General features: G+C 48.0%; 3 protein-coding genes across 5 annotated transcripts in view; 2 read left to right on the forward strand and 1 right to left on the reverse strand.

The window, feature by feature from the left end:
* Positions 1-27,382, reverse strand: part of OGDH (oxoglutarate dehydrogenase) — a 470,461-nt gene that overhangs the window by 108,559 nt on the left and 334,520 nt on the right. The gene's annotated exons all lie outside the window — the stretch shown is intronic.
* On the forward strand, positions 12,405-16,669 carry TMED4 (transmembrane p24 trafficking protein 4). 3 transcript variants are annotated; one of them, XM_064366713.1, is made up of 5 exons: positions 12,405-12,597; positions 12,795-12,895; positions 13,045-13,170; positions 13,379-13,525; positions 14,992-16,669. In XM_064366713.1, exons 1-5 carry the CDS (start codon positions 12,438-12,440, stop codon positions 15,139-15,141), a joined length of 684 nt encoding a protein of 227 aa, XP_064222783.1. In that variant the 5' UTR covers positions 12,405-12,437; the 3' UTR covers positions 15,142-16,669. The 3 variants fall into 3 exon arrangements, with proteins under 3 accessions (XP_064222783.1, XP_064222785.1, XP_064222786.1); XM_064366716.1 differs by having other exon boundaries at positions 12,529-12,613; XM_064366715.1 differs by lacking the exon at positions 13,379-13,525.
* Positions 19,199-26,995, forward strand: DDX56 (DEAD-box helicase 56). The gene is made up of 14 exons (XM_064366717.1): positions 19,199-19,295; positions 19,389-19,550; positions 20,034-20,194; positions 20,339-20,509; positions 20,646-20,736; positions 21,329-21,573; positions 21,889-22,008; positions 22,661-22,774; positions 22,895-22,989; positions 23,600-23,673; positions 23,810-23,899; positions 24,575-24,680; positions 26,284-26,360; positions 26,723-26,995. The coding sequence occupies exons 1-14, from the start codon at positions 19,236-19,238 to the stop codon at positions 26,798-26,800; spliced, it is 1,644 nt and encodes a 547-aa protein (XP_064222787.1). The 5' UTR covers positions 19,199-19,235; the 3' UTR covers positions 26,801-26,995.

Consider the following 27,382-nt stretch of genomic DNA (forward strand, 5'->3'; position numbering starts at 1 on the left):
ATTTTTTGTTGTTCCTGAGGAGTTAATCTGGGTTGTCTTGGGGGTGGAGAGGACTCCACACCTAGAGAAGGTGTTGGGTCTCTTGTTAGCAAAGTATGGCTCATGCTGTTATGGCAGGACTGGTGGGGCAGAAGGAAATTGACAGTGAAGTGGTGGAATTGATCACTGACTGGGGACACTTTCTGATGCAGTCTCCTCCATCTTCCTCATCTGGATGGAATGTGCTTGGCACTCTGTCACCAGGTGGTGGTGTCCACCAGGTTAGCACCCATGTTCCCAGTGCAGGTTTTGGTTGCCACTTAGAGGACAGTGCAGCCAGATGACCAAATTCTTCACCCAAAGAGGAAGGGTTCTCCAACACCTGCCCACTGGAGACAGTTTCCACTGAAACTGTCTTCAGCTGAGATACAAAGTGCCAGAGGCTCAAAGATTCACATGGGGTATAGGGTTGGCATGTGGCTTCTGGAGATGGTCAGGCAGCACTCCACCACCTTGTGTTCTTACCGTGTGCCCCAGGCCTTCCTTGCTTCTCTTAGTGCTAGCCACCACTCACAAAAGGTTGAAAGTTTTTAATTTTGATGTTGCTTATGTCATATCTAAGAATCCATTGCCAAATCTAAGGTTATGAAGATTTACCCCATGTTTCTTCTATGAGGTTATGGTTTTAGTTCATATTTAGATTGTTTACCCATTTTGAGTTAATTTTGATATGTGACTTTGCAGTAAGGATGCAACTTCACTTTTTTTTTTTTCAAAGACAGGGTCTTTTCTTGTCATCCAGGCTGGAGTGTAGTGGCATGATCATAACTCACCATGGCCTTGAACTGGTCTCAGGTAATCCACCTCCCAAGCAACTAATAATACAGATGTGTGCCACCATGCCTGGCTATTTTATTTTATATTTTACCATTTTACTTTATTTAAATTTTATTTTTAGACAAGGGTCTCATTATGTTGCCCAGGCTGGTCTCAAACTTCTGTGTTCAAGCAATCCTTCTGCCTTAGCCTCCCAAAGCGCCGGGTTTATAGGCGTGAACCACCACACCCAGACCAACTGGCTAATTTTTTGTATTTTTAGTAGAAACAGGTTTTCACCATGTTGTGCAGGCTGGTCTCGACCTTCCGACCTCAGGTGATCTGCCTGCCTCAGCCTCCCAAAGTGCTGGGATTATAGGCATGAGCCACCACACTCAGCCTCTTTCTTTCTGAGACAGGGTCTCATTCTGTCACCCAGTCTAGAGTGCAGCAGTGCAATCTTGGCTAACTGCAACCTCTGCCTCCCACGCTCAAATGATCCTCCCACTTCAGCCTCCTCAGTAGCTGGGACCACAGGTGTGTGCTACCATACCTGGGTAATTTTTTGTATTTTTGGTAGAGACAGGGTTTCACCATGTTGCCCAGGCTGGTCTCAAACTCCTAAGCTCAGGCCATCCACCTTCCTTGGCCTCCCAAAGTGCTGGGATTACAGGTGTGAGGCCCTGCGCCTAGTCTCTAGTACTTCTTTAATTTCTAATTTTTATTTTGTTAAATAAGCAACACATTCTTTATATATATATACATATATATGTATATATATATATAAGCAACACATTCTTTTCCCTTCAAATTCCTTTTGACTTTGATTTTTAATTTTTATTTTTTATTTTTTGTTCTATATATTTTTTAAATATGGGGTTTCACCATGTTGGTCAGGCTGGTCTTGAACTCCCAACCTCAGGTGATCCGCCCGCCTTGGCCTCCAAAGTGCTTGGATTACAGGCATGAGCCACCATGCCCAGCCGATTTTTAATTTAATTATTATTTTTTTTAGAGACAGGGTCTTACTCTGTTATCCAGGTTGGAGTGCAGCGGCATGATCATAGCTCATTACAGCCTCAAACTCCTGGCCTCAAGCAGTCCTCCTGCCTCAGCCTCCGAAAGTGCTGGGGTTATAGGCATGGGTCACCACACCTCACCTTAAATTCCTTTTTACCAAGTGACATATTCATATGGCTCAGAAATAAAAAGTATATTTAAAAGTTTTGTTTGTAAAGTCTCCTGTCCCATGAGCATCGACCTCATTCTTTGTTGGCCTGCCAGACCCCTTCCCTGCTGGAGTTAACTCTTGTTAGATTTTGGGGCCATCATTTATCCTGGGGTGAGAGAAAGAGGTGGAGGGAATTCAGGGGTTTGGTAATGGCCATTTACTGACCAGGACAAGAATATTTCTATATTTTAACCAGTACAACCCTACTGGTGTATATGAGCTCAATCTTAGGTTACTTATAACCACTTATATTAGTTTCTCAAATATTCTTCCAGTGTTTTGTCATGCAAGTACAAATACCAAAGAGAGTTTACTACGTATTCCCTTCCGCATCTGCTTTTCAAATTGATGTCCAGGCACAGTGGCTCATGCTTATAATCCCAGCACTTTGTGAGGTTGAGGTGGGTGGATTACCTGAGGCTGGGAGTTTGAGACCAGCCTAGCCAACATGGTGAAACCCCATCTCTACTAAATATACAAAAATTAGCCAGGTGTGGTGGTGCACACCTGTAATCTTGGCTACTTGGGAGATTGAGGTAGGAGAACTGCTTGAACCCAGGAGGCGAAAGTTGTAGTGAGCCAAGGTGGTGCCACTGCACTACAATCTGGGTGACAGAGCAAGACTCTTGTCTCAAAAAAAAAAAAAAGTTGAACAGTATATACTGGAAATCTTTCTATTCATATAAAGCTTTTCAGTTCATAGAGAGCTTTCTGACTTTTTTCCAGTTGCATAACTGCATTGTGTGGTTTCAGTAGGGATAGCTCATCAGTGTTCCATTTGGTATTGGCTGGGGCAGCTCCACTGGGATTGCAGGATCCAAAATGGTTTCATTCCAATGACAGGTCCAATTGGGTGGGCTGGACCTCCTGTCAGCTGGGTTCCAAGGTAATGAAAATGGAAGCTGCAAGGGCTCTTTGGCCTTGGCCCCAGAAGTCATATAGCTTCCCTTCCACTCCATTGAATTGGTCAGAGCAAACCACAGGGCCAGCCTAAATTCAAGTTGAGGGAAAATAGACTCCATCCCTCAATGGGAGGAGCTGTATGTGTTTACAGGGATTGCAGGAATTGTCAGCAGTGGTCTTTGCAGACAGTGTAACACACTTAAGTCCAATCAAGATTCTCATCTTCTTTGGTGTGAGACCGTATCTCAAAAAAAAAAATTATTCTTTTTTTGTTTGTTTGTTTTTAAGATAGGGTCTCACACTGTCACCCCGGCTAGGTGCAGTGGTGTGATTTTGGCTCACTGCAACCTCTGCCTCTTGGACTTAGGCGGTCCTCCCACCTCAGCCTCTCGAGTAGCTGGGACTATAAGCACAAACCACCATGCCTGGCTAACTTTTGTATTTTTCATAGAGATGGGGTTTAGCCATCTTGCTCAGGTTGGCCTTTAACTCCTGGACTCAAGCAATCCACCTGCCTGGGCCTCCCAAAGTGTTGGGATTACAAGTGTGAGCCACTGTGCCCAGCCTTGGTCTCTTTTAAACTAGTGCATTTCCCTCACTTTATCTTCTCTCTCTTCTTGACTTTAGTTTTTGAAGGGTTGAGGCAAACTTTCATATACTCTGGATTTGCCTTATTGTTTCCTTTAACTTTGCCCTCTATCTCCTAAGTGTCCTGTAAACTGCAAGATAGGATAAAAGACCTGCTTAGATCAGGTTAAATGCTATTAAATGCTATTAAGGCCAGATGCAGTGGCTTGCACCTGTAATCCCAGAACTTTGAGAGGCCAAGGCGGGCCAAGGTGGGTGGATCACTCGAGCCCAGGAGTTTGAGATCAGCCTGGGCAACATAGCAAAATCCTGTCTTTACAAAACATACGACCATTAGCTGGGCATGGTGACATGCACCTGTAGCCCCAGCTACTTGAGATGCTCAGGTGGGAGGATCGCTTGAGAGGCCAAGTCTGCGGTGAGTGGAGATCACACCACTGCATTGCAGCCTGGGCAACTGAGATTCCGTCTAAAAAAAAAAAAACCGAAACTGGGCAGGTGCGGTGGCTTATGCCTGTAATCCCAGCAGTTTGGGAGGCTCAGGTAGGCAGATCACTTGAGGTCAGGAGTTTGAGACCAGCCTGGCCAACATGTAGAAACATCATCTCTACTAAAAATACAAAAGTTAGTGGAGCATGGTGGCGCTCTCCTGAAGCAGGAGAATTGCTTGAACCTCAGAGGCGGAGGTTGCAGTGAATTGAGATCGTGCCACTACACTTCAGCCTGGGCAACAGATCAAGACTCTGTCTCAAAAAACAAAACAAGGCAAAAAAACCAAACCAACCAAACAAAAAGGTGAAATGCTATTTGCAGAAATTGTCTGTACCCACTGATGATCCTTAGGATGATCATCTCTTGCCTGGACAGGATAATTCTAAAATGTACTTCAGATTGTCACTCTTCACTCGAAACCCCCTAAAGAGTTCTCACTCAGGGTATGAGCCAAAGTCCTTAAAATGTTCTAAAAGGCCAGCTAACCTTCCCACCCCATCTATGACCCTTTTCCTCTGATGTTCTCCCACACTCTCCTCCTGCCCTGCTGGAGGGGCATGCATTAGCCTCCTGACTCACCAGACATGCAGTAGCCTCCAGCCTTCACTCTTTCCCCAGGCATATACATGACTGCCCCTCCTGAGAGGCCTTTCATCTGGCACCTTCTCTGTGAGCCTTACTGCCACTCCATCTAAAAGTGTACTCACCCCCAACTCCAACCAAACACTCCCTACATTTGTTTCCTGTGGCTGTCATAACAAATTACCAGAAACATGATCGATTAAAACAACAGATATGTATTCTCTCTCAGTCACGGAGGGCAGAAGTCCAAAGTCAGGAGAGGGCAGGGCTGCACTTCCTCTAGAGGCCCTCGGGGAGATTGTTTTCCCATCTCTTCCAGTTTGTGGTGGCTCCAGGCATTCCTTGACTTATGGCAGCATTATTTTTCCAGTGTCTGCCTCTGTGATCACAATGCCTCTTTCTTTTCTTTTTTTCTTTTAGTTTTTTTTTTTTATTATTTTGAGAAAAAAACACATAACATAAAATTTACCATCTTAACTTTGTTTTTTTTTTGAGACTCAATCTGTTGCCCAGTGTCTTGCTCAGGCTAGAGTGCAGTGTTAAGATCATAGCTCACCGCACCCTCAACTTCTAGGGCTCATACTGTCCTTCCATCTGAGTCTCCCAAGTAACTGGGACCACAGGCATGCACCACCACGCTTGGCTAATTTTTTTTTTTTTTTTTGAGACAGAGTCCCACACTGTCACCCAGGCTGGAATGCAAGGGCGTGGCCTCAGCTCACTGCACCCTCTGCCTCCTGGGTTCAAGCGATTCTCCCACCTCAGCCTCCTGAGTAGCTGGGATTACAGGCATGTGCCATCACACCCAGCTAATTTTTGTATTTTTAGTAGAGACGGGGTTTCACTATATTGGCCAGGCTGGTCTCGAACTTCTAACCTTGTGGTCTCCTAGCCTCGGCTTCCCAAAGTACTGGGATTACAGGCGTGAGCCACCATGCCTGGACATCTTAACCATTTTTAGGTGTGCAGTTCAGTCTGTTAAATATATTCACATTGTTATGAAACAGATCTCCAGAACTTTTTCATTTTGCTAATCTGAAACTCTGTACCCATTAAACAACAGCTCCCCCCGCAGGTAACCATTCTATTTTTTGCTTCTATGATTTTGACTACTTTAGACACTTCATTTAAATGGAATCATATGGTAATTGTCTTTTTGTGATTGACTTATACCACTTAGCATAATGTTAAGTTTCATCCATGTTGTAGCATGGATCAGAATTTCATCCCTTCTGATGGCTTGTAATACTCCACTGTATGTATATACCACATTTTGTGGTAGGTACAATGTACATATTTACATTGATTCTACCTTTTGGCTATTGTGAATAATGCTGCTATGAAAATGGGAGTGTAGGTATCTTGTGTAGATCCTGACTTCCTTTGGATAAATACTTAAAGGTGGAACTGCTGGATTATATGATTGTTTTACTTTTTTTTTTTTTTTTTTGAGATGGAGTTTCGCTCTTGTTGCACAGGCTAGAGTGCAATGGTGTGATCTCAGTTCACTGCAACCTCCACCTCCCGGGTTGAAGTGGTTCTCCTGCCTCAGCCTCCTGAGTAGCTAGGATTACAAGCATATACCACCATGCCCAGCTAATTTTATATTTTTAGTAGAGACAGGGTTTCTCCATGTTGGTCAGGCTGGTCTCAAACTTCCAACCTCAGGTGATCCTCCTGCCTCAGCCTCCCAAAGTGCTGGGATTGCAGGCGTGAGCCACCTGATTGTTTTACTTTTAATTATTTAACACTTTTTTTTTCTTGAGATGGAGTTTTGCTCTATCACTCAAGCTAAAGTATAGTGGCGTGATCTCTGCTTACTGCAACCTCCGCCTCCTAGGTTCAAGCAATTATCCTGCCTCAGCCTCCTGAGTAGCTGGGACTACAGCTGCACACCACCATGCCCAGCTAATATTTGTATTTTTTGTAGAGACAGGGCTTCACCATGTTGGTCAAGCTGGTCTCAAACTCCTGACCTCGTGATCCACTGGCTTTGGGCTCCCAAAGTACTGATATTATAGGCATGAGCCACCGTGCCCTGCCTATTTAACACTCTTTTAACATTTATTTTCTGTTTTTGTTTTTTTAATAGTAGCCATTATTAGGTGAGGTATTTCTGTGTCTCTTATAAGGACAACTGTCATTGGATTTAAAGCCCACCTGGTTAATCCAGGATTATCAAGTCTCAAAATCCTTAATTACATCTGCAGAGACTCTTTTTCCACATAAGGTCACATTCACAGGTTCCAGTGATTCAAACAGGGACATATCTTCTGGGGTCCACCATTAAGTCTACTCTACTTTCTTCTGCTGTACCTTACTTTTCTTCTTGACACTTATCTCCATCTGACATGCTCTGTATTTCTTTATTTATCTTGTTGGGCAGACAACAATCAAGATAAAGCCATGAAGAAAAGGATTTATTGTTGTTGTTGTTGTTTGTTGGTTTGTTGCTTTTTGAGACAGGGCCTCACTTTGTCACCCAGGCCTGGAGTGCAGTGGCACAGTCTCAGCTCACTGCAACCTCTGCCTCCCAGGCTTAAGTGACGGCCCCCACCTCAGTCTCCCAAGAAGCTGGGACTACAGGTGCATGTCACCATGCCTGGCTAATTTTTTGTATTTTTGGTAGAGACGGGGTTTTACCATGTTGTCCAGGATGGTCTCGAACTTCTGAGTTCAGATGATCCACCCGCCTTGGCCTCCCACAATGCTGGGATTACAGGCATGAGCCACCGAGCCTGGCCTAGACAAGGATTTTTGTTTTGGTCACCCATGTTTTCCCATTGGAACAGTGGCTGTCACAAATGGCTGGCCGGCACATATTAGTTGAACAAGAGGAGGAAGGGGTGGCTGGTCTAGACAAAGAGTCTAGACAAACGTTGGCAGAAATTGCCTCATGGCTTCTGAGCAGAAAAACCTCTCATCTGGGGAATTAGAATCCGTAAGTTAAATTTTCTTTCTTTTTTGGAGACAGGGTCTCAGCCTCCGGAGTAGTTGGTTCTACAGGCCCATGCCACCATGCCCGGCTAATTTTTTTTTTTTTTTTGGTAGAGACAAGGTGTCACCATGTAGCCCAGACTGGTCTTGAACTTCTGGACTCAAGCAATCTTCCTGCCTTGGCCTCCCAAAGTGCTGGGATTACAGGCATGAGCCACTGTGCCTGGCCTCCTAAGTTAAATTTCCTACCGCGGAGAATACAGTCTCTTTAATATTATCTTTCAGTGAAGACAAATTTCAGGATCCTTTTTTTTAAAAAAGAAGAAAACAAAAAGTTTGCCAATACAAATACTATTTCTCACTAAAGTGAATTAGGGTTCCTTGGAGAAATGGTTGATTTTGTTTCTAGGGCAGTAAATATATAAAACAAAAAGCAAGGAAGCCCAGGGTGTCCAATCTTTTGGCTTCCCTGGGCCACATTGGAAGAAGAAGAATTGTCTTGGGCCACACATAAAGTACACTAACAACAGCCTATGAGCTAAAAACAAAACAAAACAAAACAAAACAAAACAACAACAACAACAAAACCTCACACACAAAAAAATGTCCTTGAAAACAGATTCATACAGAAAAAGAAAAAAAATCTCCTAATGTTTTTAGAAAGTTTCTGAATTTGTGTTGAGCTGCATGGGCCGCGAGTTGGACAAGCTTGACCTAAAGACTACTAGGATTGTGGACTACTAGGATTGTGCCACAAGGACACAGAAGCAACTCAATATTTGATGAGACAATCTGAACATTTAAAAAAGGACAATGACCATAATGGATTAAAGCACATCAAATATCCAAACATCCATCAATTCATGAGAGCACTGCTCCTTCTCCCCAAGAAACCTAAATTGGTCACAGTTAGAGGTTGCTGGGGCATCCATCCATCATTATTATGATTACTATTATTATTTGAGACACGGTCTCGCTCAGTTCCCAGGCTAGAGTGATGTGGCACCATCATGGCTCACTGTATCCTTAACCTCCTGGGCTCCAGCCACCTCCCTGCCTCAGCCTCCCAAGTAGCTGGAATTACAGGCATGCATCTCCATGCCCATCAATTTTTTAGTATTTTGTAAAGAGAGATCTTGCCATTTCCTGGACTCAAGCAGTCCTCCTGTCTTGGCCTCCCAAAGTGCTGGGATTGTAGGCATAGCCACTGCGCCCAGGAAAGCATCAAGCACACATCCTGGCCATCCTGAATGGATTGTATTTCAAAGTAACCAGAGAGATGAGGGAACACTCATCTTTGTGGAAGAATCTCATCTTAAAAATGCAGGAGGAATGAGAGCATTTGAAATCACCACTTTGCACCCCTAAGGAACATCATAAATCTACACTAGGGTTTCTCAACCTGGTACTACTGACATTTTGAACCGGATAATTCTTTGCTATGGAGGGGGAGAGGTGGGGCGGGGTTGTGTTCTGTGAATTATACAATGTTTAGCAGTATTCCTTGCCTTCACTTTCTAGATAACAGCAGTAACACCCCCCCTCCAGACGCCACCCAGTTGCAACAATCCAAAATATCTCCTGACGTTGCCAAACTTCCCCTTGGTAGGACAGGGCAAAATCAACCCTGGTTGAGAACCACTGGTCTAATGATCGTCAACATTTGCTAGACTATTAGAAGAAAGGCTGATAGTAACCTTTATGATGGATAATCAGAATGATGACCCCTGAATTGAGAGATAAATTACAATTATTACTAAAAGTCAACCCCACCTTTTGCCTCAATAGAAGTACACAGTGATAGCCATGAAGTATTCTTGCAAATAAAACAAAACGAACCCAAACCTCAACATTAAACCTGAACCTAGTGAAGCCTCTAGCCAGGGATAAATCCAATCTTTGTGGGGTCTTAAACTACACAAATTTCAGCCAGGAGCAGTGGCTCACACCTGTAATCCCAACATTTTGGGAGGCCAAGGCAGTGGATCACCTGAGGTCAGGAGTTCGAAACCAGCCTGGCCAATATGGTGAAACTCTGTTTCTACTAAAAACACAAAAAATTAGCTGGGCATGGTGGCGCATGCCTGTAATCCCAGCTACTCAGAAGGCTGAAGCATGAGAATTGCTTGAACCTGGGAGGCGGAGGTTGCAGCGATCTGAGATCGCCCTATCCAGGCTGGGCAACAAGAGTGAAACTACATCTCAAGAAAGAAGAAAACCAACAACTAAAAGCTATACAAATTTCACAGTCCTCTTTAAGAAAAAGACACAAAATTATAATTTTAGTTTCATTAGTTTCACTGTAAACCTCCCCTGACTCTAGAGTTAACTGTGATTACAGGGCATACCAGGGCCAAAAAAAAAAAAAAAAAGTTAAATGACACATGAAGATACAATCAGCAAAACCCAGAAAGTGGAAAATTCTGTTGGGCAAATAACCCAGTTTCTTTAATTAGTAAATGGCATGAATAACAACAAAAAGAGAAGGGGAATTTATATATATTTGGGTTTTTTTTGGGGGGGGGGGGCTTTTTTGTTTATTTTGAGACAGTCTCACTCTATCACCCAGGCTGGAGTGCAGTGGCGGGATCCTGACTCACTGAAACCTCTGCTTCCTGCATTCTAGCGATTCTCCTGCCTCAGCCTCTCAAGTAGCTGGGATTACAGGTGTGTGCCACCACACTTGGCTATTTTTGTATTTTTAGTAGAGACGGGGTTTCACCATGTTGGCCAGGCTGGTCTCAAACTCCTGACCTCAAGTGATCCTCCCACCTGAGCCTCCCAAAGTGCTGGGATAACAGGCATGAGCCACCGCAACCAGCTAGAATTGTTATGTATTAAGAAACGTATATTTCAGTGAAATTCAGTAAGTAAACCTTGCTTGGACCCTAATTAAACAATCTAATGTACAAAGGTGTTTTGAGGTAATGTGGGGAATTAAACACATACTAGGTATTAAGTGATGTTAAATAATTTTTAAAATTTTGGTGGTTGTGATAATAGTATAAAGTCCTTATCTGTTAGAGACACACACTGATATATTTATAGGTGAAATGACATGATGTTCAGGATTTGCTTTAATATACAGCACTTTTTAAAAAAATGCAGAAAGGGATAGATAAAATGAAAAAGGCAGAAAACTGACTTGTTGAAGTTGGATGATAAGTACAGTCCTCCCTTACTATCCAAGGAGGATTGGTTCCTGGACCCCCACGGATACCAAAATCCGGGTATGTACAAGTCCTTCATGAAAGTTCATTGTTAACTATTCTACTTTTATGTGCTTGGAAATTCTGTTGCTAAAATATAATTTTTTTTTGTAGAGAAGGGGTTTCACCTTGTTGGCTAGGCTGGTCTCGAACTCCTGACCTCAAGTGATCCACCAGCCTTGGCCTCCCAAAGTGCTGGCATTACAGGCGTGAGCCACCGTGCCCGTCCGGCCTCAATAAAAACCAAGTTTAAACCTTCCTTGGCTTTGATTCCATGCCCACTAAGTAACATTCTAGTTTGTTTTTCACTTTCAAAAGGGTATGCTGTAACTAGGAGATGTAAGCAAGCTCCTTGACCCTACTTACTACAAGTTTTCGTTCCACCCCTACTTTTTTTTAAAGACAGGGTCGCGCGATCACTGCTTAATGCATCCTCGACCTTATGAGTTCAAGCGATTCTCCTGCCTCAGCCTCCCAAGGAGCTGGGACTACAGGCGCACACCACCACGCCGGTTAGTTTTTTGTATTTTTTGTAGAGACTGGGTTTCACCATGCTGCCCAGGCTGGTCTCGAGCTCCTGGGCTCAAGCGATCCGCCCACTTCAGCATCCCAGAGTGCTGGGATTACTGGTGTCAGCCATCGCGCTGGGCCCCAGCTTCTTAAAAGAATGATCCGGCCAGGCGAGGTGGCTCACGCCTGTAATCCCAGCACTTTGGGAGGCCGAGGCGGGTGGATCACGAGGTCAAGAGATCAAGACCATCCTGGTCAACCTGGTGAAACCCCGTCTCTACTAAAAATACAAAAAATTAGCTGGGCATGGTGGCGCGTGCCTGTAATCCCAGCTACTCAGGAGGCTGAGGCAGGAGAATTGCCTGAACCCAGGAGGCGGAGGTTACAGTGAGCCGAGATCGCGCCATTGCACTCCAGCCTGGGTAACAAGAGCGAAACTCCGTCTCAAAAAAAAAAAAAGAAAAAAAAAAATGATCCAACATGAAAAAAAAAAAAAGATCCGAAACTATGGTAGCACTGGGCTTATGGTCCCCACCCAAGAAATGCGTCTCGCAGAGGCTCGCCGCGGCAGGCTCTCCCGACGTGACAGAGTGTGGGTCTGGATTCTGCCTCGGTTCTCACGAATCAGGTAGACACGCAGAGAAGAACATCACAGGACTTTTTCTTTGTTTTTAGCACAGAAAGCACTCGAGAGCCCGCATTGAGAACCCAAAGGAACCCTTCAGGCCATCGTAGCCACCAAGCCTGGCCAGATTCCGTCCAACGTTTCCCTTAGTTCTCGGAGACCCAAATCACTAACTGGGGCTGTGGGCGGGAGTGACTGCGCAGGCGCCTCTCCCCAGCGGCGCAGCTAGGGACAGCGAGCAGGCGCCCTTTCTCTGAGTGGCGTCGCTGGGGCAGCGCGCAGGCGCATAGCAGAAGAGGTGAGAGAGGTACTCAGATATAACAGGGTGAGAAATGGAGGGCGGGGGTCATTGCGCATGCGCCCTCTACCCTTGTTGCGGCGGTGTGCTGGCGCCAGGCTGCGTGAGTGGGCGGGGCGCGGGGCGGGGCAGTGTTCGGTGGGGAGCAGGAGACTGCGGGCGGACATCACTGCGCAGGCGACTTCTTCCCTTACAGCGTCGCTAGGCTGGCGCGCAGGCGCAGAGCGGTGCGCACCTGCGCGCAGGCGCTTGTGGGGGTGAGACGCGATGGCAGGTGTCGGGGCTGGGCCTTTGCGGGCGATGTGGCAGCAGGTACTGCTGCTTCTCGCGCTGTGCGCCACAGGCGCCCGAGGACTCTACTTTCACATCGGCGAGACCGAGAAGCGCTGTTTCATCGAGGAAATCCCCGACGAGACCATGGTCATCGGTCAGGCGGGCTGAGGGTGGGGAGGCCCTTTGTACCCCGCTCGGCCCTCGGCGGCGCTCCCTCCTCCCGAGCCCAGCCGGGTCGCTGGCACCCCCATACCTAGCCTTAGGATACCCCGAGGACGCCAGGCCCCCTGCCTAGAGCCCCGGGTCGCACGTCGGAGGGGGCCGGGTCGTGACTATGTGTCTGCCCCGCAGGCAACTATCGTACCCAGATGTGGGATAAGCAGAAGGAGGTCTTCCTGCCCTCGACCCCTGGCCTGGGCATGCACGTGGAAGTGAAGGACCCCGACGGCAAGGTAAGGCTGGCTCTAGCCCATGCAGCTGTTCTTCAGTGGAGCTCCCATGGGGTATAAAGCTCTGCCTGGTCGAGGCCTCAAGGGATAGGAGCTTGCACTTGGAGATGCTGCGGTATAAAGGTGGGGCCTTCCATTGACACATGTTGTAGGTGGTGCTGTCCCGGCAGTACGGTTCTGAGGGCCGCTTCACGTTCACCTCCCACACGCCTGGTGACCATCAAATCTGTCTGCACTCCAACTCTACCAGGATGGCTCTCTTCGCTGGTGGCAAACTGGTAAGAGGATTTTCTCTTTGGCTTCAGCTTAGAATCTCTCACTTGTTTCTAAATTTTGATTTATCATTATTGTGAAACCGTAGCACAGTCAGAATTAGGGAGAGAGATTGTTGCCCTCTGCTCCACAGCCAGGGACAAGAATGGGTTCTGTATCCCGGAACAGACAATTGGAGGCCTCACCATTCAGACACTCCATGTTTTCTTGTAGCGTGTGCACCTTGACATCCAGGTTGGGGAGCACGCCAACAACTACCCTGAGATTGCTGCAAAAGATAAGCTGACGGAGCTACAGCTCCGTGCCCGCCAGTTGCTTGATCAGGTGGAACAGATTCAGAAGGAGCAGGATTACCAAAGGGTAAGGGCATATCTCCTTGTAATTGGAGAGGGCAGTTGACCTTTATACCCACTACACCTACTCAAGTTTCTGCTTGGACAGCTCTGCAGAGAATGGAATGAAAGGTATTGGTCTGGATATTTTTTTTTGTTGGTTTTTTTGAGATGGAGTTTCACTCTTGTTGCCCAGGCTGGAGTGCAATGGCATGATCTTGACCGCTGCCTCCTAGGTTCAAGTGATTCTCCTGCCTCAGTCTTCTGAGTAGCTAGGATTACAGGCATGCACCACTACACCTGGCTAATTTTGTATTTTTAGTAGAGACGATGTTTCTCCATGTTGGCCAGGCTGGTTTGGAACTCCCGACCTCAGGTGATCCACCCACCTTGGCCTCCCAAAGTGCTGGGATTACAAATGTGAGCCACTTCGCCGAATTTGTTTTTTAAATTAAAACTTTTTATTGTGGTGAAATACACGTAACACAAAATGTGCCATTTAAACTGTTTCTAAGTGTATAGTTCAGTGGTATTAACTGCATTCCTAATGTGTGCTACCAGCACCATCATCCAGCTCCAGAACTTTTTCATCTTCTCAAACTAAAAATCTGTATTTATTTATTTAGAGACAGAGTCTCGCTCTGTTGCCCAGGCTGGAGTGTAGTGGTGTGATCTCCACTCAGTGCAATCCGGGTTCTGCCTCCCGGGTTCAAGCAATTCTCCTGCCTCAGCCTCCCGAGTAACTGAGATCACAGGCGTGCGCCACCACTCCCGGCTAAGTTTTGTATTTTTAGTAGAGACAGAGTTTCACCATGTTGGCCAGGCTGGTCTTGAACTCCTGACCTCAGGCGATCTACCTAATCCCAGCCTTCCAAAGTGCTGGGATTACACGTGTGAGCTGCTGTACCCAGCAAATCTGTACTTAATATAAACAATAACTCCCCATTTCCCTTTTTCCTGACACCCACCATTTTATTTACTGTCTCTATGATCCGGACTACCCTACCTCATTTAAGTGGAATCATTCAGTATTTGTCCTTTCCATGACTGGCTTATTTCACTGAGCATAATGTTCTCAAAGTTCATCCATGTTATAGCATGTGTCAGAATTTCTTTCCTTAAGGCTAATATTCCATTGTATGCATGTGCCACATTTTGCTTTCAGTAGTCATTTTTAAGCTCTATAAAATAAAGTGAAAAAAGGGCAGTTCACAATCTAGTAAAAGCCATTGCCTATCTGTATTTTTCTGGGATCTTGTTGGAAATGGTAGATCATGATTTCAGTCCCAACAGAGATGCTTATGGAGGGGCAGCCCCTCCCTTTCTTGGGGCAGCCTCAGTGGGGAGACCGTAGCACTCCTAATGGAGTCATAAGTAGTATTCCAAAAGGAGTTTGGTCCTGGAATTGAGTAGTTACATGCAGGGAGGGTCCTCACAACAGCTAGGGACTGGACTGTTTCTCCTGCTCATTTAATCCTGTGTTGCCCCACACAGTATCGTGAAGAGCGCTTTCGACTGACCAGCGAGAGCACCAACCAGAGGGTCCTATGGTGGTCCATTGCTCAGACTGTCATCCTCATCCTCACTGGCATCTGGCAGATGCGTCACCTCAAGAGCTTCTTTGAGGCCAAGAAGCTGGTTTAGTGTTCTCTTTGTATGACTCTTCCTTTTTACCTCATTTATTTGGTACTTTCCCGATACAGTCCTTTATCCACCTGGATTTTTAGGAAAAAAAAAAAGAAAAATAATAAGTCACATTGGTCCCATGGCCACAAACCATTCAGATGAGCCACTTGCCAACCCTGGTTCTCAAAGACACGGGACATTAGTCCAATCTTGCAACATCCATCTTAGGGCTAACCCAGGACTCAGTCTTGCTTCTTTTGCCTCGAGTGATTTCCCTCTGTTTTTCACTAAATAAGCAAATGAAAAATCTCTCCATTATCTTCTGCTTTCCCTTTGTCTGCTTATGCAGTAGGTGACTGGCATGCGCCACAGAGCAGGCCTTGCCTCACCGTCTGCTGGGTTCACTCAATGGCTTTGTGAATGTAAATAAGGGGCAGGTCTTGACCCTAGAGAAGTGAGATGTTTTTCTATATCTTAGAACTATTTTTTGATAAATTATATATTTTCCTTCCTAGTAGAAGTTTTACTGCCTGTAACTGGCTTAGAACACCAATGCAATCCTTCTGCATTCAGTTTTTTTTCTTTTGTTAAGTCAGAGTTTTGCTCTTGTCACCCAGGCTGGAGTGCAATGGCGTGATCTCGGCTCACTGGCAACCTCTGCCTCCCAGGTTCAAGTGATTCTCCCACCTCAGCCTCCCGAGTAGCTGGGATTACAGGTGCCCACCACCATGACCAGCTAATTTTTGTATTTTTAGTAGAGACGGGGTTTCACCATGTTGGCCAGGCTGGTCTTGAACTCTTGACCTCAGGTGATCCACCCACCTCAGCCTCTGCATTCTGTTTAGTCACACGTTTTTGGTAACTCCCATGGCAGCTCCTAGGATTTCAGCGACCTGTGGGGCAGAAAGCCGGCATTGGGTCTGCTCTCAAGGCCGTATCAGAGGGCCAAGCAGAGTTCTCTTGGATACCTGCTTTTCATCCCACAGGGCCTCAGAGTCAGAGGTAAGGTGGCAACAGAACTAGCATGGGGTGTGCACTCTTATCCTCCCTTTCAACTTTTATTTAAGCTGTGCTAAATGTTTTCTTCAATGGTTCTTTACAGAATTTTCAAGTGAAATAAAACATGTTGTAATAGCTGTGTTTGAAATAAGAGATTGTGGGCAGAGGGGAGGCACCTAAAGGAGAAGAGGAAAGGTGCCTGGACTATCTATGCAGATGACCTGGAGTGCACTTCACTGTGGACTGGTGGTGCTAAGGCTTGGCTTGGACAGGCAGTCCAGGGGTATGGGAATACACGGGGTGGTTGCTCAAGCATTCGCAAAGGTCAACCAAATAGACCACATATCTGCAAGGAATCATCTGAGGAAATTAAGTATCTTGTTTCTTAGCCCTCTGAATCATAAATCTGAACAAATTTTAAGATATTTCCCTCATGCCCTTCTATTTAAAACTTAATGCCATTAGTTCCCCATTCTTGACATTTTATTTGTTTTTATTATATATTTATTTAAAATATTTATTAAATTATCTGACCTACAGAACTAAATTATTCTCCTTTTGTTATTTCTCCTTATGTCCTATACTATATAGGGATATGTACATATTTTATATTTATACATATATATATATGTATATATATATATATTTTTTTTTTCTTTGAGTCTTGCTCTGTCGCCCAGGCTGGAGTGCAGTGGCATGATCTTGGCTCACTGCAACTTCTGCCTTAGCTTCCTGAGTAGCTGGGATTACAGCCACCCACCACCACGCCTGGATAATTTTTGTATGTTTATTTATTTGTTTTTGAGATGGAGTCTCACTCTGTTGCCCGGCCTGGAGTGCAGCAGTGCAATCTTGGCTCACTGCAACCTCCACTTCCTGAGTTCAAGAGATTCCCCTCCCTGCCTCAGATTCCCAAGTAGCTGGTATTACAGGCATCTGCCACCACGCCCAGCTAATTTTTATTTTTTTCAGTAGAGATGGGGTTTTGCCGTGTTGACAAGGCTGGTCTTGAACTCTTGACCTCAGGTGATCTGCCCACTTTGGCCTCCCAAAGTGCTGGGATTAAAGGTGTCTGCCCGCTTTGGCCTCCCAGAATACTGGGATTAAAGGTATGAGCCACCATGTCTCACCATGTTGGCCAGGCTGGTCCTTCCTCAGCTTCCCAAAGTGCTAGGATTACAAGTGTGAGTCACTGTGCCTGGCATGTATATATATTAGTGATGGGTTCTTGCTCTGTCCCCAAGGCTGGAGTGCAATAGTGCCATCATAGCTGAAAGCGACCTGAGCTCCCAGGTTCAAGCGATCCTTTTACCTTACCCTCCCAAGTAGCTGGTACTACGGGTGTACCCCACTGTGCCCGGCTATTTTTACTCATAAAAATACATGTGGGCTGGGCACAGTGGCTCACACCTGTATTCCTAGCACTTTGGGAAGCCAAAAACTCCTATAGCCCAGGAGTTCAAGACCAGCCTGAGCAACATGGCAAAATCTTATCTCTATAAAAGGTACAAAAAAATTAGCAGGTGGCACATGCCTGTAGTCCCAGCTACTTGAGAGGCTGAGGTGGGATGATCACTTGAGCCCAGGGAGGTCAAGGCTGCAGTGAGCCATGATTGTGCCACTGCACTCCAGGCTGGGCAACAGAGTGATCCCATCTCCAAAAAACAAAATGCAATTTAGGGTCAGGCACAGTGGCTCACGCCTATAATCCCAGCACTTTGGGAGGCCAAGGTAGGTGGATTACCTCAGGTCAGGAGTTTGAGACCAGCCTGGCCAATATGGCGAAACCCCATCTTTACTAAACATAAAAATTAGCCAGGCGTGGTGGTGCGTGCCTGTAATCCCAGCTACTCAGGAGGCTGAGGCAGGAGAATTGCTTGAACCTGGGAGGAGGAGGTTGCAGTGAGCAGAAATCGAGCCGCTGCACTCCAGCCTGGGCGACAGAGTGAAACTCCATCTCAAAATAAATAAAAACAGTTTAGTTCTCTAGGCTTTTCCTTTTCCATTTAATATTTTTATATCCTCATATTTCTAAATCTGGATGACAGTATCAACAGTTCAGTAAGGTGAATTGTTAAACTTCAGATATTTAAAACGAGTTTTCAGTGTTCCTATTAGAATTAACAGAGAAAAATCTTAAGTCCTTTGAACTAGTTACATTTTTTGGACTTCTGGCCTGAGGCTCTTGGGAATGATGTGAAATGTTGGGAAGGGACACATTTCTGCTCTGTGGCTGTTGTTAGAAATACAGCTGTCAAATCAGACCGAGCCTGTGAGAAGACAGGAAGGCAGAGATTAGGGTGGGCCGGCCTTCAACAGGTTTGGCTGGCAGTAGACACAATGGAGCACATCTTAACTATTCTGGTAGGTCCTGGGTTTCTCGGTAGTTTTTGATAGGAAGGGTAATGGTGTGAGGAAAAACTGGGCATACATTTCACCTTTCCGCTGATGGGGCAGGTGCAATTGGGATAGCCAGTGGATGGGCCAACAGCTGATGGCTGTGAGGAGAATAAGAATTTCCACACTGATATCTGCAGATAGGTTGCCACCTAAAAAGCTTTTTTAAAAAACAGCAGTTGGCCGGACGCTGTGGCTCACGCCTGTAGTCCAGCACTTTGGGAGGCCGAGGCGGGCGGATCACGAGGTCAAGAGATCAAGACCATCCTGGCCAACATGGTGAAACCCCCGTCTCTACTAAAAAATACAAAAATTAGCTGGGCGTGGTGGTGCGCACCTGTAGTCCCAGCTACTCGGGAGGCTGAGGCCGGAGCATTGCTTGAACCCAGGAGGCGGAGGTTGCAGTGAGCCGAGCTCGCGCCACTGCACTCCAGCCTGGCGACAGAGCGAGACTCTGTCTCAAAACAAACAGAAAAAAAAAAAAAACAGTTAGGGTATACACACGTAGACGCCACATCAACCGCTCCACCGCCTCCTAGACCGAGTCCGGTGCTCTGCGCAGTCGCAGAGCTTCGCCAGAACACCGGAAGCCTAGGCGCCAGGACTTCCGGGAAGTAACGGCGTCTCCGAAGCCGATTGGTTGTTGCTTTGCTCCAACCCCGCGTCGGTGGCATTCTTTTTGCAGGGCGTGCGTGCTGTCGCTACTGAGCAACACCATGGCGGACTCGGAAGCACTGGGCTTTGAACACATGGGCCTCGATCCCCGGCTCCTGCAGGTACACGGGAGGGCTGGGGAGCCGGCTTACGGGCTCCACGGGACACACCATCACTCTTCGTGCCGCTTGAGCCGCACTCCTGGTCTCTCCTAGGCTGTCACTGACTTGGGCTGGTCGCGACCTACGCTGATCCAGGAAAAGGCCATCCCACTGGCCCTAGAGGGGAAGGACCTCCTGGCTCGGGCCCGCACGGGCTCCGGGAAGACGGCCGCTTATGCTATTCCAATGCTGCAGCTGTTGCTCCACAGGAAGGCGGTGGGTAACGAGAGAGCTGAGGGGAGGAAGGAGGCGAGCCCCAAAAGCCTGGGAAGAGCGGTTCCCGTTTGTCTGAGGTTCTCTCTTGGCTCTGTACCCATGCAGGCTGGCCTGGAGTTCAGGTTACCTGGATCCTTGTTCAGGCCCTGCTATGACCAACCTTTGTGTAATCTTCAACAGAGCACTTTATTTTCTTTGTTACATAAAAAGGGCACATATCTCTTCTACTTATAGAATTATTGTGATAATTTAGCTCCATAAATTTAAAGTAGCTTCATAAACATAGAGTACATTATTCTTTTTGAGGGTCAGTGCCTGGGGAAAACACTGCATTCTGAGGCGGACAGAGTGATGGATGATCAAAATATGGCTGAGTAGTGTGGCAGCAGATGGGTCAGATAGGCTGGAAGGGGTAGAGAAAAGCATCAGGTGGACACAGTGACATGCACTGGTGGCTAAAGTTTTTAATTCATATTCTTACAGACAGGTCCGGTGGTAGAACAGGCAGTGAGAGGCCTTGTTCTTGTTCCTACCAAGGAACTAGCACGACAAGCACAGTGCATGATTCAGCAGCTGGCTACCTACTGTGCTCGGGATGTCCGAGTGGCCAATGTCTCAGCTGCCGAAGACTCAGCCTCTCAGAGGTGGGTAAAAGCAGCAAAGCTGCACCTGAATGAAGCTACACAGAGTTGTGGGGTTGGGTTTATTTGTGGCAAAAAAGAGAGCAAGTCCAGGCTGAGATCCAGCTGCTACGTTCTCCCTGATACTGACGTCTTGCCAACTTTCAGAGCTGTGCTGATGGAGAAGCCAGATGTGATAGTGGGGACCCCATCTCGCATATTAAGCCACTTGCAACAAGACAGCTTGAAACTTCGTGACTCCCTGGAGCTTCTGGTGGTGGACGAGGCTGATCTTCTTTTTTCCTTTGGCTTTGAGGAAGAGCTCAAGAGTCTCCTCTGGTAAGGCAGAAGTGGGTGTGATTCCTAATGGAAACATCTGTGAGTAGGAGTTGGGACTACAGTGGGGTGGCGGGAAGCCAGTTACCACAGTTAGAGGCTCTTGGAGCTGGAATCTCATTGGACTCTTTCGTTTCAGTCACTTGCCTCGGATTTACCAGGCTTTTCTCATGTCAGCTACTTTTAACGAGGATGTACAAGCACTCAAGGAGCTGGTATTACATAACCCGGTAAGGGACACCATGGAAGTTGCTGGAGCTGCAGGCATGGGGGCACTCAAAGATCTTGACACTCCTTCTTAGAGGAGCATTTGGTGTTTTGGGTGGGATAGTTGTCAGTATCTCATCCCTGGTTCTGAGGCACTAAAAGCCAGTGGTCTAAAATCACTATATATTTCCACGTCTCCACAAGAAATGTCTCCCATTTCGGGCCATACTTTGCCTAAAAGCCTGAGCAAGGACGTAAGGGGCGGCTTTGAGCAGCAGAGCCAGAATTCTAAGGCCAGCGTTCTCATCTTAAGTAAACTTTACCTTTCAGAAGGCTGGTTGCTGTAGGCCTTCCCCACTTGATGTAGTTCTTTATTGATGTGTTTCTCTTCGTTCTGTGCTTGGAAGTATTTTATATATGGTTTCTGTGGTATACTCTATATACCACAGCAGTTAGGGCATTTTGGGTTTTTATGTTACAAAACTGGAGGAGACTTAGGGTGCCAGGAATCCTTAAATGCCTGCACTAAAATGTTGATGTCTTGGTTGGTGAGTAAGTGGCCATACCATCTCTGTGTTCTCTTCCTTTCTGACCACAGACCTGTCTTCTCCCCAGGTTACCCTTAAGCTACAGGAGTCCCAGCTGCCTGGGCCAGACCAGTTACAGCAGTTTCAAGTGGTCTGTGAGACTGAGGAAGACAAATTCCTGTTGCTATATACCCTGCTCAAGCTGTCATTGATTCGGGGCAAGTCTCTGCTCTTTGTCAACACTCTAGAGCGGAGTTACCGTCTGCGCCTGTTCCTGGAGCAGTTCAGCATCCCCACCTGTGTGCTCAATGGAGAACTTCCGCTGCGCTCCAGGTCTGCCACAGCCAACATCTTGGTTGAGATCAGTTGAAGACAGAGACAGAAAGAGGACCCAGTTAATGTTCTGTTTCTTAAACATTTAGTAGGGGCCAGGTTCTAGATGTGACTGATACTGACTGACTTCTTCAAACTCTGAAATACCTATCATTATTTTATTTTCAGCTGAGGAAACTGAGGCACAATGATTAAGTAGGGAAAGAGATTAAGAAGAGGAAAAAGAAAGGGTGATAGTTACTATGATACTAGGGATGGCAGAGGGGCCTCACCCTTGCTCTGCCGAGCTGATCCTCTGTCTACTCTTGGCTGCAGGTGCCACATCATCTCACAGTTCAACCAAGGCTTCTACGACTGTGTCATAGCAACTGATGCTGAAGTCCTGGGGGCCCCGGTTAAGGGCAGACGTCGAGGCCGAGGGCCCAAAGGAGATAAGTGAGTCCATGCTTCTTTTCCCATCCCTCCTCAGAAAGACGTGGGTTTTTGTTTTTTGTTTTTGTTTTTGTTTTTAGCTTTTCGGAAGACTAAAACCAGAGTGCACAGAGCAGGGAGCCAAACCTTCCAGGCCTGGCTGGTAGTGTAGTGCAGAGAGCCCCACTTGCTCGGCTGCCTGGATATGGAGAAGGGAGTGAACGGTGCACACTGCACATGCAGCGTGAAGGACGAGACTGCTCGGGTTGTTGACATGCAGACCCCTGCAGGGGAGATGGTCCGTCCTGCATTGGGGGCGTGGCTGTGACTTGCAGGGAGCATATTTCTGAAGGGAAAAGGAACTCCCTCCACCCTCCAGTCTCTGTCTGCCTGAAGGCTTGACTGGCTCAGGGTTGGTTCTCAGATCACCCTGTAGGGCAATGAGTTCTGCTCTTGTCCCAGAACAGAGTTCAGGCCAGGATTTGGCTACACATCAAAGCTCCAGGTTGCCCCAGGAAACCCTGGCTCCTGGAATGGTTCCACTGTTGAAGAATTCTCTGTATATCAGGGTCTTATGATCTACAGGCTTTGTTTAGAGGAAGTTTTGCTGGTTCACCTCATGAATACCTGCCCAGAGGAGAGGAAGGGTCCAGCTGACATTGAGTAATCTCTGCAGGGCTTCTGATCCGGAGGCAGGTGTGGCCCGGGGCATAGACTTCCACCATGTGTCTGCTGTGCTCAACTTTGATCTTCCCCCAACCCCCGAGGCCTACATCCATCGAGCCGGCAGGTAGGAGGGCTAGGAGTGTGATGGGCTCGGCACCTGCGTGGTGGGCATGCCAGTGGACTCGGGGTGTGCTGGACAGAGCCTGCGGGTCGGAGATGCAAGCTGTACTGTCTCCCCTTGCAGGACAGCACGCGCTGACAACCCCGGTGTGGTCTTAACCTTTGTGCTGCCCACAGAGCAGTCCCACTTAGGCAAGATTGAGGAGCTTCTCAGTGGAGGTAAGAGCCTGGCTCTTGTGGGCCTGGACCAGGGTCAGGCTTCTCCCACAATGCCTTAAAACTCCATGATTATGATGACAGAGGTCACAATATAGTGTGACAGTCCACTTCCACCATCCATCCTTGTTCTGCCCTTAGTGGCAGGCATTGTCCCCCTTGAAAGATAAACAAATTGAGGTCATTTATCCAAAGTTGTGTTTACTGTATGTCTCCTGAGCATTTAGTGACCCAACATGTTGCTGTGACAGCTCAGGACAGCACCTGACCCTAGGGTGCTAGGTGGTCCTGGACTGCTCTCTGTGGCCATCATCATGGGGTGCCTTGACTCCCAAGGAATACCATGGGGTACTCCTTGGAAGAGAAGAGAGTGGGTGATGGGTTCTTGGGCTTGGGGCCACACAGGCCACCCCCATCCACACACAGGGACAGATGGGTCATCACTGTAAGAGCCCCAGGTACAGCTAAGCCCCAGGTACAGCATGTTTGGCATCCCAGGAAGGCGGTGAGTCCCCTGCTGCTTTGCCCCAAGAAAGAGGTGCAGGAGGCCTCCAATGAGGACCCTGTCCTAAGGCCTCAGCCTGTGGGACCCTTGCTGCTGTCTTCTCTACAGAGAACAGGGGCCCCATTCTGCTCCCCTACCAGTTCCAGATGGAGGAGATCGAGGGCTTCCGCTATCGCTGCAGGGTGAGCTGCTGTGGTGGGGAGAGGAGTGGGGGCGGAGGGGCTGTGGCCCAGGGATCGTACCCTGTTGTTGAGCATCCAGGCGTGAGGGAGGATTTGGGGCAGCCTCACTATCTTGACCTCCAGTGTCCGCCCTCAGGATGCCATGCGTTCAGTGACTAAGCAGGCCATTCGGGAGGCAAGATTGAAGGAGATCAAGGAGGAGCTTCTGCACTCTGAGAAGCTCAAGGTGAGGGGATGGGAAGTGAGGAGGGGACGGATCTTAGGTGGCTGCCTTTTTGGAGACTGACTGAGCTCTGAGTGGTGAGAAGCAGAGAACTGGGCAGTTTTCTAGCCTTTGGCACAGAAAGGGAGGCAGTGGACCCAGAATCATAGAAGGAAGCTAGTCTGTTCTGCTTGGTGGTAAATTGACACAACCCTCTATGGTGGGCACTCAGCGTCCAGCAGAATTACGAGCTCATGTGTCCTTTGATCCGAAATTCCACTTCTGGAACTTAATCTTGGTCACACTAGTGAATGTGCATGGCCAAGCATGTGCCTGGGTTCATCATGGAATTATCAAGGAACCAAAAGATGGAAACAGCCTGGTGCCACCATAGGGGGCTTGCTGGGTAAACTAAGGTGCATCCAGAGCTAAAAGTTACATGGGAAGGAAAGAGGTTGGTTGTGTGTCCATATGAAACAGTCTGTAAGATGATATCCAGCAAAAAGGGGTTCAGGGTGCTGCCATGTGTGTCATGGGGAAGGAAGAATGGAAACATCCACTCCAGGAGGTGTGAGAAATGCACATAGGCAGCCGCCTCGTGACTTTTAAAACACATGACTGTGTTATCCTTTGGAAAGCTCAGTCTGTGGAGTCACACAAGAAAGCTGCTGACTGTTGCTCTCACTCTTTCCCCGGTAGACATACTTTGAAGACAACCCCAGGGACCTCCAGCTGCTGCGGCATGACCTGCCCTTGCACCCTGCGGTGGTGAAGCCCCACCTGGGCCATGTTCCTGACTATCTGGGTGAGTGCAGCCTGACTGGGCAGGAGGCAGCAGGCTGGGGAAGTGGCATTAATTTCTCCGCTGCTGCATTAGCGCCTGTGCTTGGTGCTGGGATTGGTCAGGCAGAATAGGACCTGGAGACCTGGGCAGCACGCGAGCACATAAATAGGCACACCCCTGTGTTTCTAAACTTGTTTGCCTGGTCCCACGGATTAGCTGTTGCAGTCTCCCTTTTGGAGATGAGGAAGTTGAGGTAGTGCCAAGTGGGTGGCAGACCCAGGATTTCAGGCCAGGTAGTCTCCAGGGCTGGGCTGAATGGCTATCCATGGGTGGAAGGGAGTGAACAGGTTTGGGAAAGAGTCACTGGCAGGAGGCAGAGACAGCCACCTGTGCTGCAAAAGACTCAGAATTAGCAGCTGCTAAAGTCAAGGCCAAGGTGTCTGTGGAGTCTCCAGGTAAGAACAGTCAACAGGGAGACAGACACTATAAAGCCAAAACAGACGAGGTGGCAAGAGAAGAGCCAGTGGTGGTGCGAGGGGTGCAGGGGTTGGCAGGCGTGAGGTCAGAACCCTGGGATTGGTTTCTGTGGTGCAGCCCAGGCTAGAGCTTTACGTGACCATTAAAGCTGGGCACCTCTCCTCATCTTAGGCAGGCTCTAGGTGATGACTTCTTTCAGTGTCTCATAGGAGGTGTTTTTGGTAATGAGTATGTGTGATTTTTATGCCTGAAATGGGTTAAAGGAGAAGACTGGTGGAGAGGAGGCTCTGGGCAGCAAGTGCAGGAACCTTCCCAGTGCCACAGGGTCTGCTCAGTCCGGACCTGCAGCCAGCCAGCGACTGGTGTTGCTGCTGTGGAGGTGACAGAGGGTGGGATGGAATGTTCCAGGGCAGGAAAAGCCTGGGCACTGGGAAAGGAAGGATCTAGAAGAAACGGGAATGTGAAAATGCCAGAGAGAAAGTGCTGGGGACCATGTTCTCACAGGACAGTGAGCTGGAGGAGACCCCAGTCTAGGTCCTGGCCTGAGATATGAGGAGGGCAGTAGGGAGGGTGGGTAGAGAGGGAGGGAGGGGATGAGGCTGGAGCTTTGGCCTGAGGAACCTAGTCTGCTCCTACAGCGGAGTCACTTGCCAAGGTGACTTGGCCAGGAGGTTTAGAAGAGCCAGGAGAAGGTGGAAAGGTGTCAGGATGTGGGATGTTTGACACTTGAAAGGGAGGGCCCAGGTGTGATTGGCCTGGGGGAGTTCATGGGGTAGGTGAGGTGAAGATACAGCCAAGATCAGGTGCAGCTGGGATGTGGGGCCTGCCGAATCTGTAGTAATGGACCACAGGTGAAGAAACTACCTGTTGATTTTTATTTCAACTACATTTTCTTTCTATAAGGATGTCTGTCTTTTTCTTTCTTGTTACATGTTTATTGAAACAAGTGTAAACAATACAGGAAAGCTATTGAGATAGTGGAAGTCTAATATGCTCACATTCTCCTGGCCCTGTGCAGATGTGATAATGAATACTGTCATAGGCTGCCAGTTGGGTCAGAATTCAAGAATTTGCTGCAGAACTAGTGGGAGGGCAGGGGTGGGAACAGCAGCGGTGCGCCCACTGCTCAGGCAAGCATCTCTTCCAGTTCCTCCTGCTCTTCGTGGCCTGGTGCGCCCTCACAAGAAGCGGAAGAAGCTGTCTTCCTCTTGTAGGAAGGCCAAGGTACGGCCCCTGGGGCCTTGGGGACAGCTGCACGACTCCTCCCCACCTGCTCTTCTGTCATCACCAGAATGTGTAGGCACCTTGCCCTAGGGAGTGGGAGAGAGGGCACCCAAGAACTGCTCCCCAAAAATCTGGTGGCTGGGACAAAATCTGTTGTGGGCTAGGGATACTTCTGCAGCCACCTGCAGGCCCTGCTTTGCTTTCCCCAGCTGCCCTTCCCCTTTCATTGTCTGTAGCACCTTCTGGTCTTGTTGGCCAGGTGCTGGCATGGCTCCCTTTGTGTCTTTTTCAGTTTGGGTGGGTGGGTGGGTGGATAGTCTGTCAGCCTGATTCCCCCAAGTGACGTGCGATTGCCTCCATAGAGAGTGAAGTCCCAGAACCCACTGCACAGCTTCAAGCACAAAGGAAAGAAATTCAGACCTGCAGCCAAGTCTTCCTGAGGTTGCTGGGCCTCTCGAGCTGAGCACAATGTGGAGCACAGGCTTCCCTCCTGCACGGACAGGCGAGGCTCTGGTGCTCGCTGCACAGACTGAACAGACAGTTCTGGGCCGCCAGTGCTGGGCTCTTCAACTCCTTGGCACTGCCAGGCTGGCATCTTGCCCCTTGACAACAGAATAAAAATTTTAGCTGCCCCAGTTTGTGCCTCCGGCATATGAAAAGGACTGTTCTCCCAAAACATCAGGAGTCAGGAAACGTCCAGAAGACGGAATCACCTGGCTCTGTGGCTGCATGCAGTGCCTCACTTGGCCAGCAGAGGTCAGCCGTGCCAAGTTGCCCCCAGCCATGAGAAGAGAAGCCTTCCCTCGCTGGCAGGTGGCTATGGCCGTCCCGCCCGGCTTCTGCAATCCTGCTGCCTGGGATCAGGCAGACAGATGGGCCTGCACCCCTGGGAGATGGGCCTTCCCAACCACCAGTCTTCCTCTCCTCCAGCACACGCACATGTAGCTTTCTGGGGGGAAGCTGCCTGCTCTTCCTTAGAGGAGCCAGGGCAGCTATCTGCTGGTCCTTTTCTGAGCACCTGT

This window comes from Aotus nancymaae, unplaced genomic scaffold (assembly GCF_030222135.1).
Source record: "Aotus nancymaae isolate 86718 unplaced genomic scaffold, 86718_ANA_hifiasm-v0.15.2.pri h1tg000065l, whole genome shotgun sequence".
Taxonomy (NCBI): Eukaryota; Metazoa; Chordata; class Mammalia; order Primates; family Aotidae; genus Aotus; species Aotus nancymaae.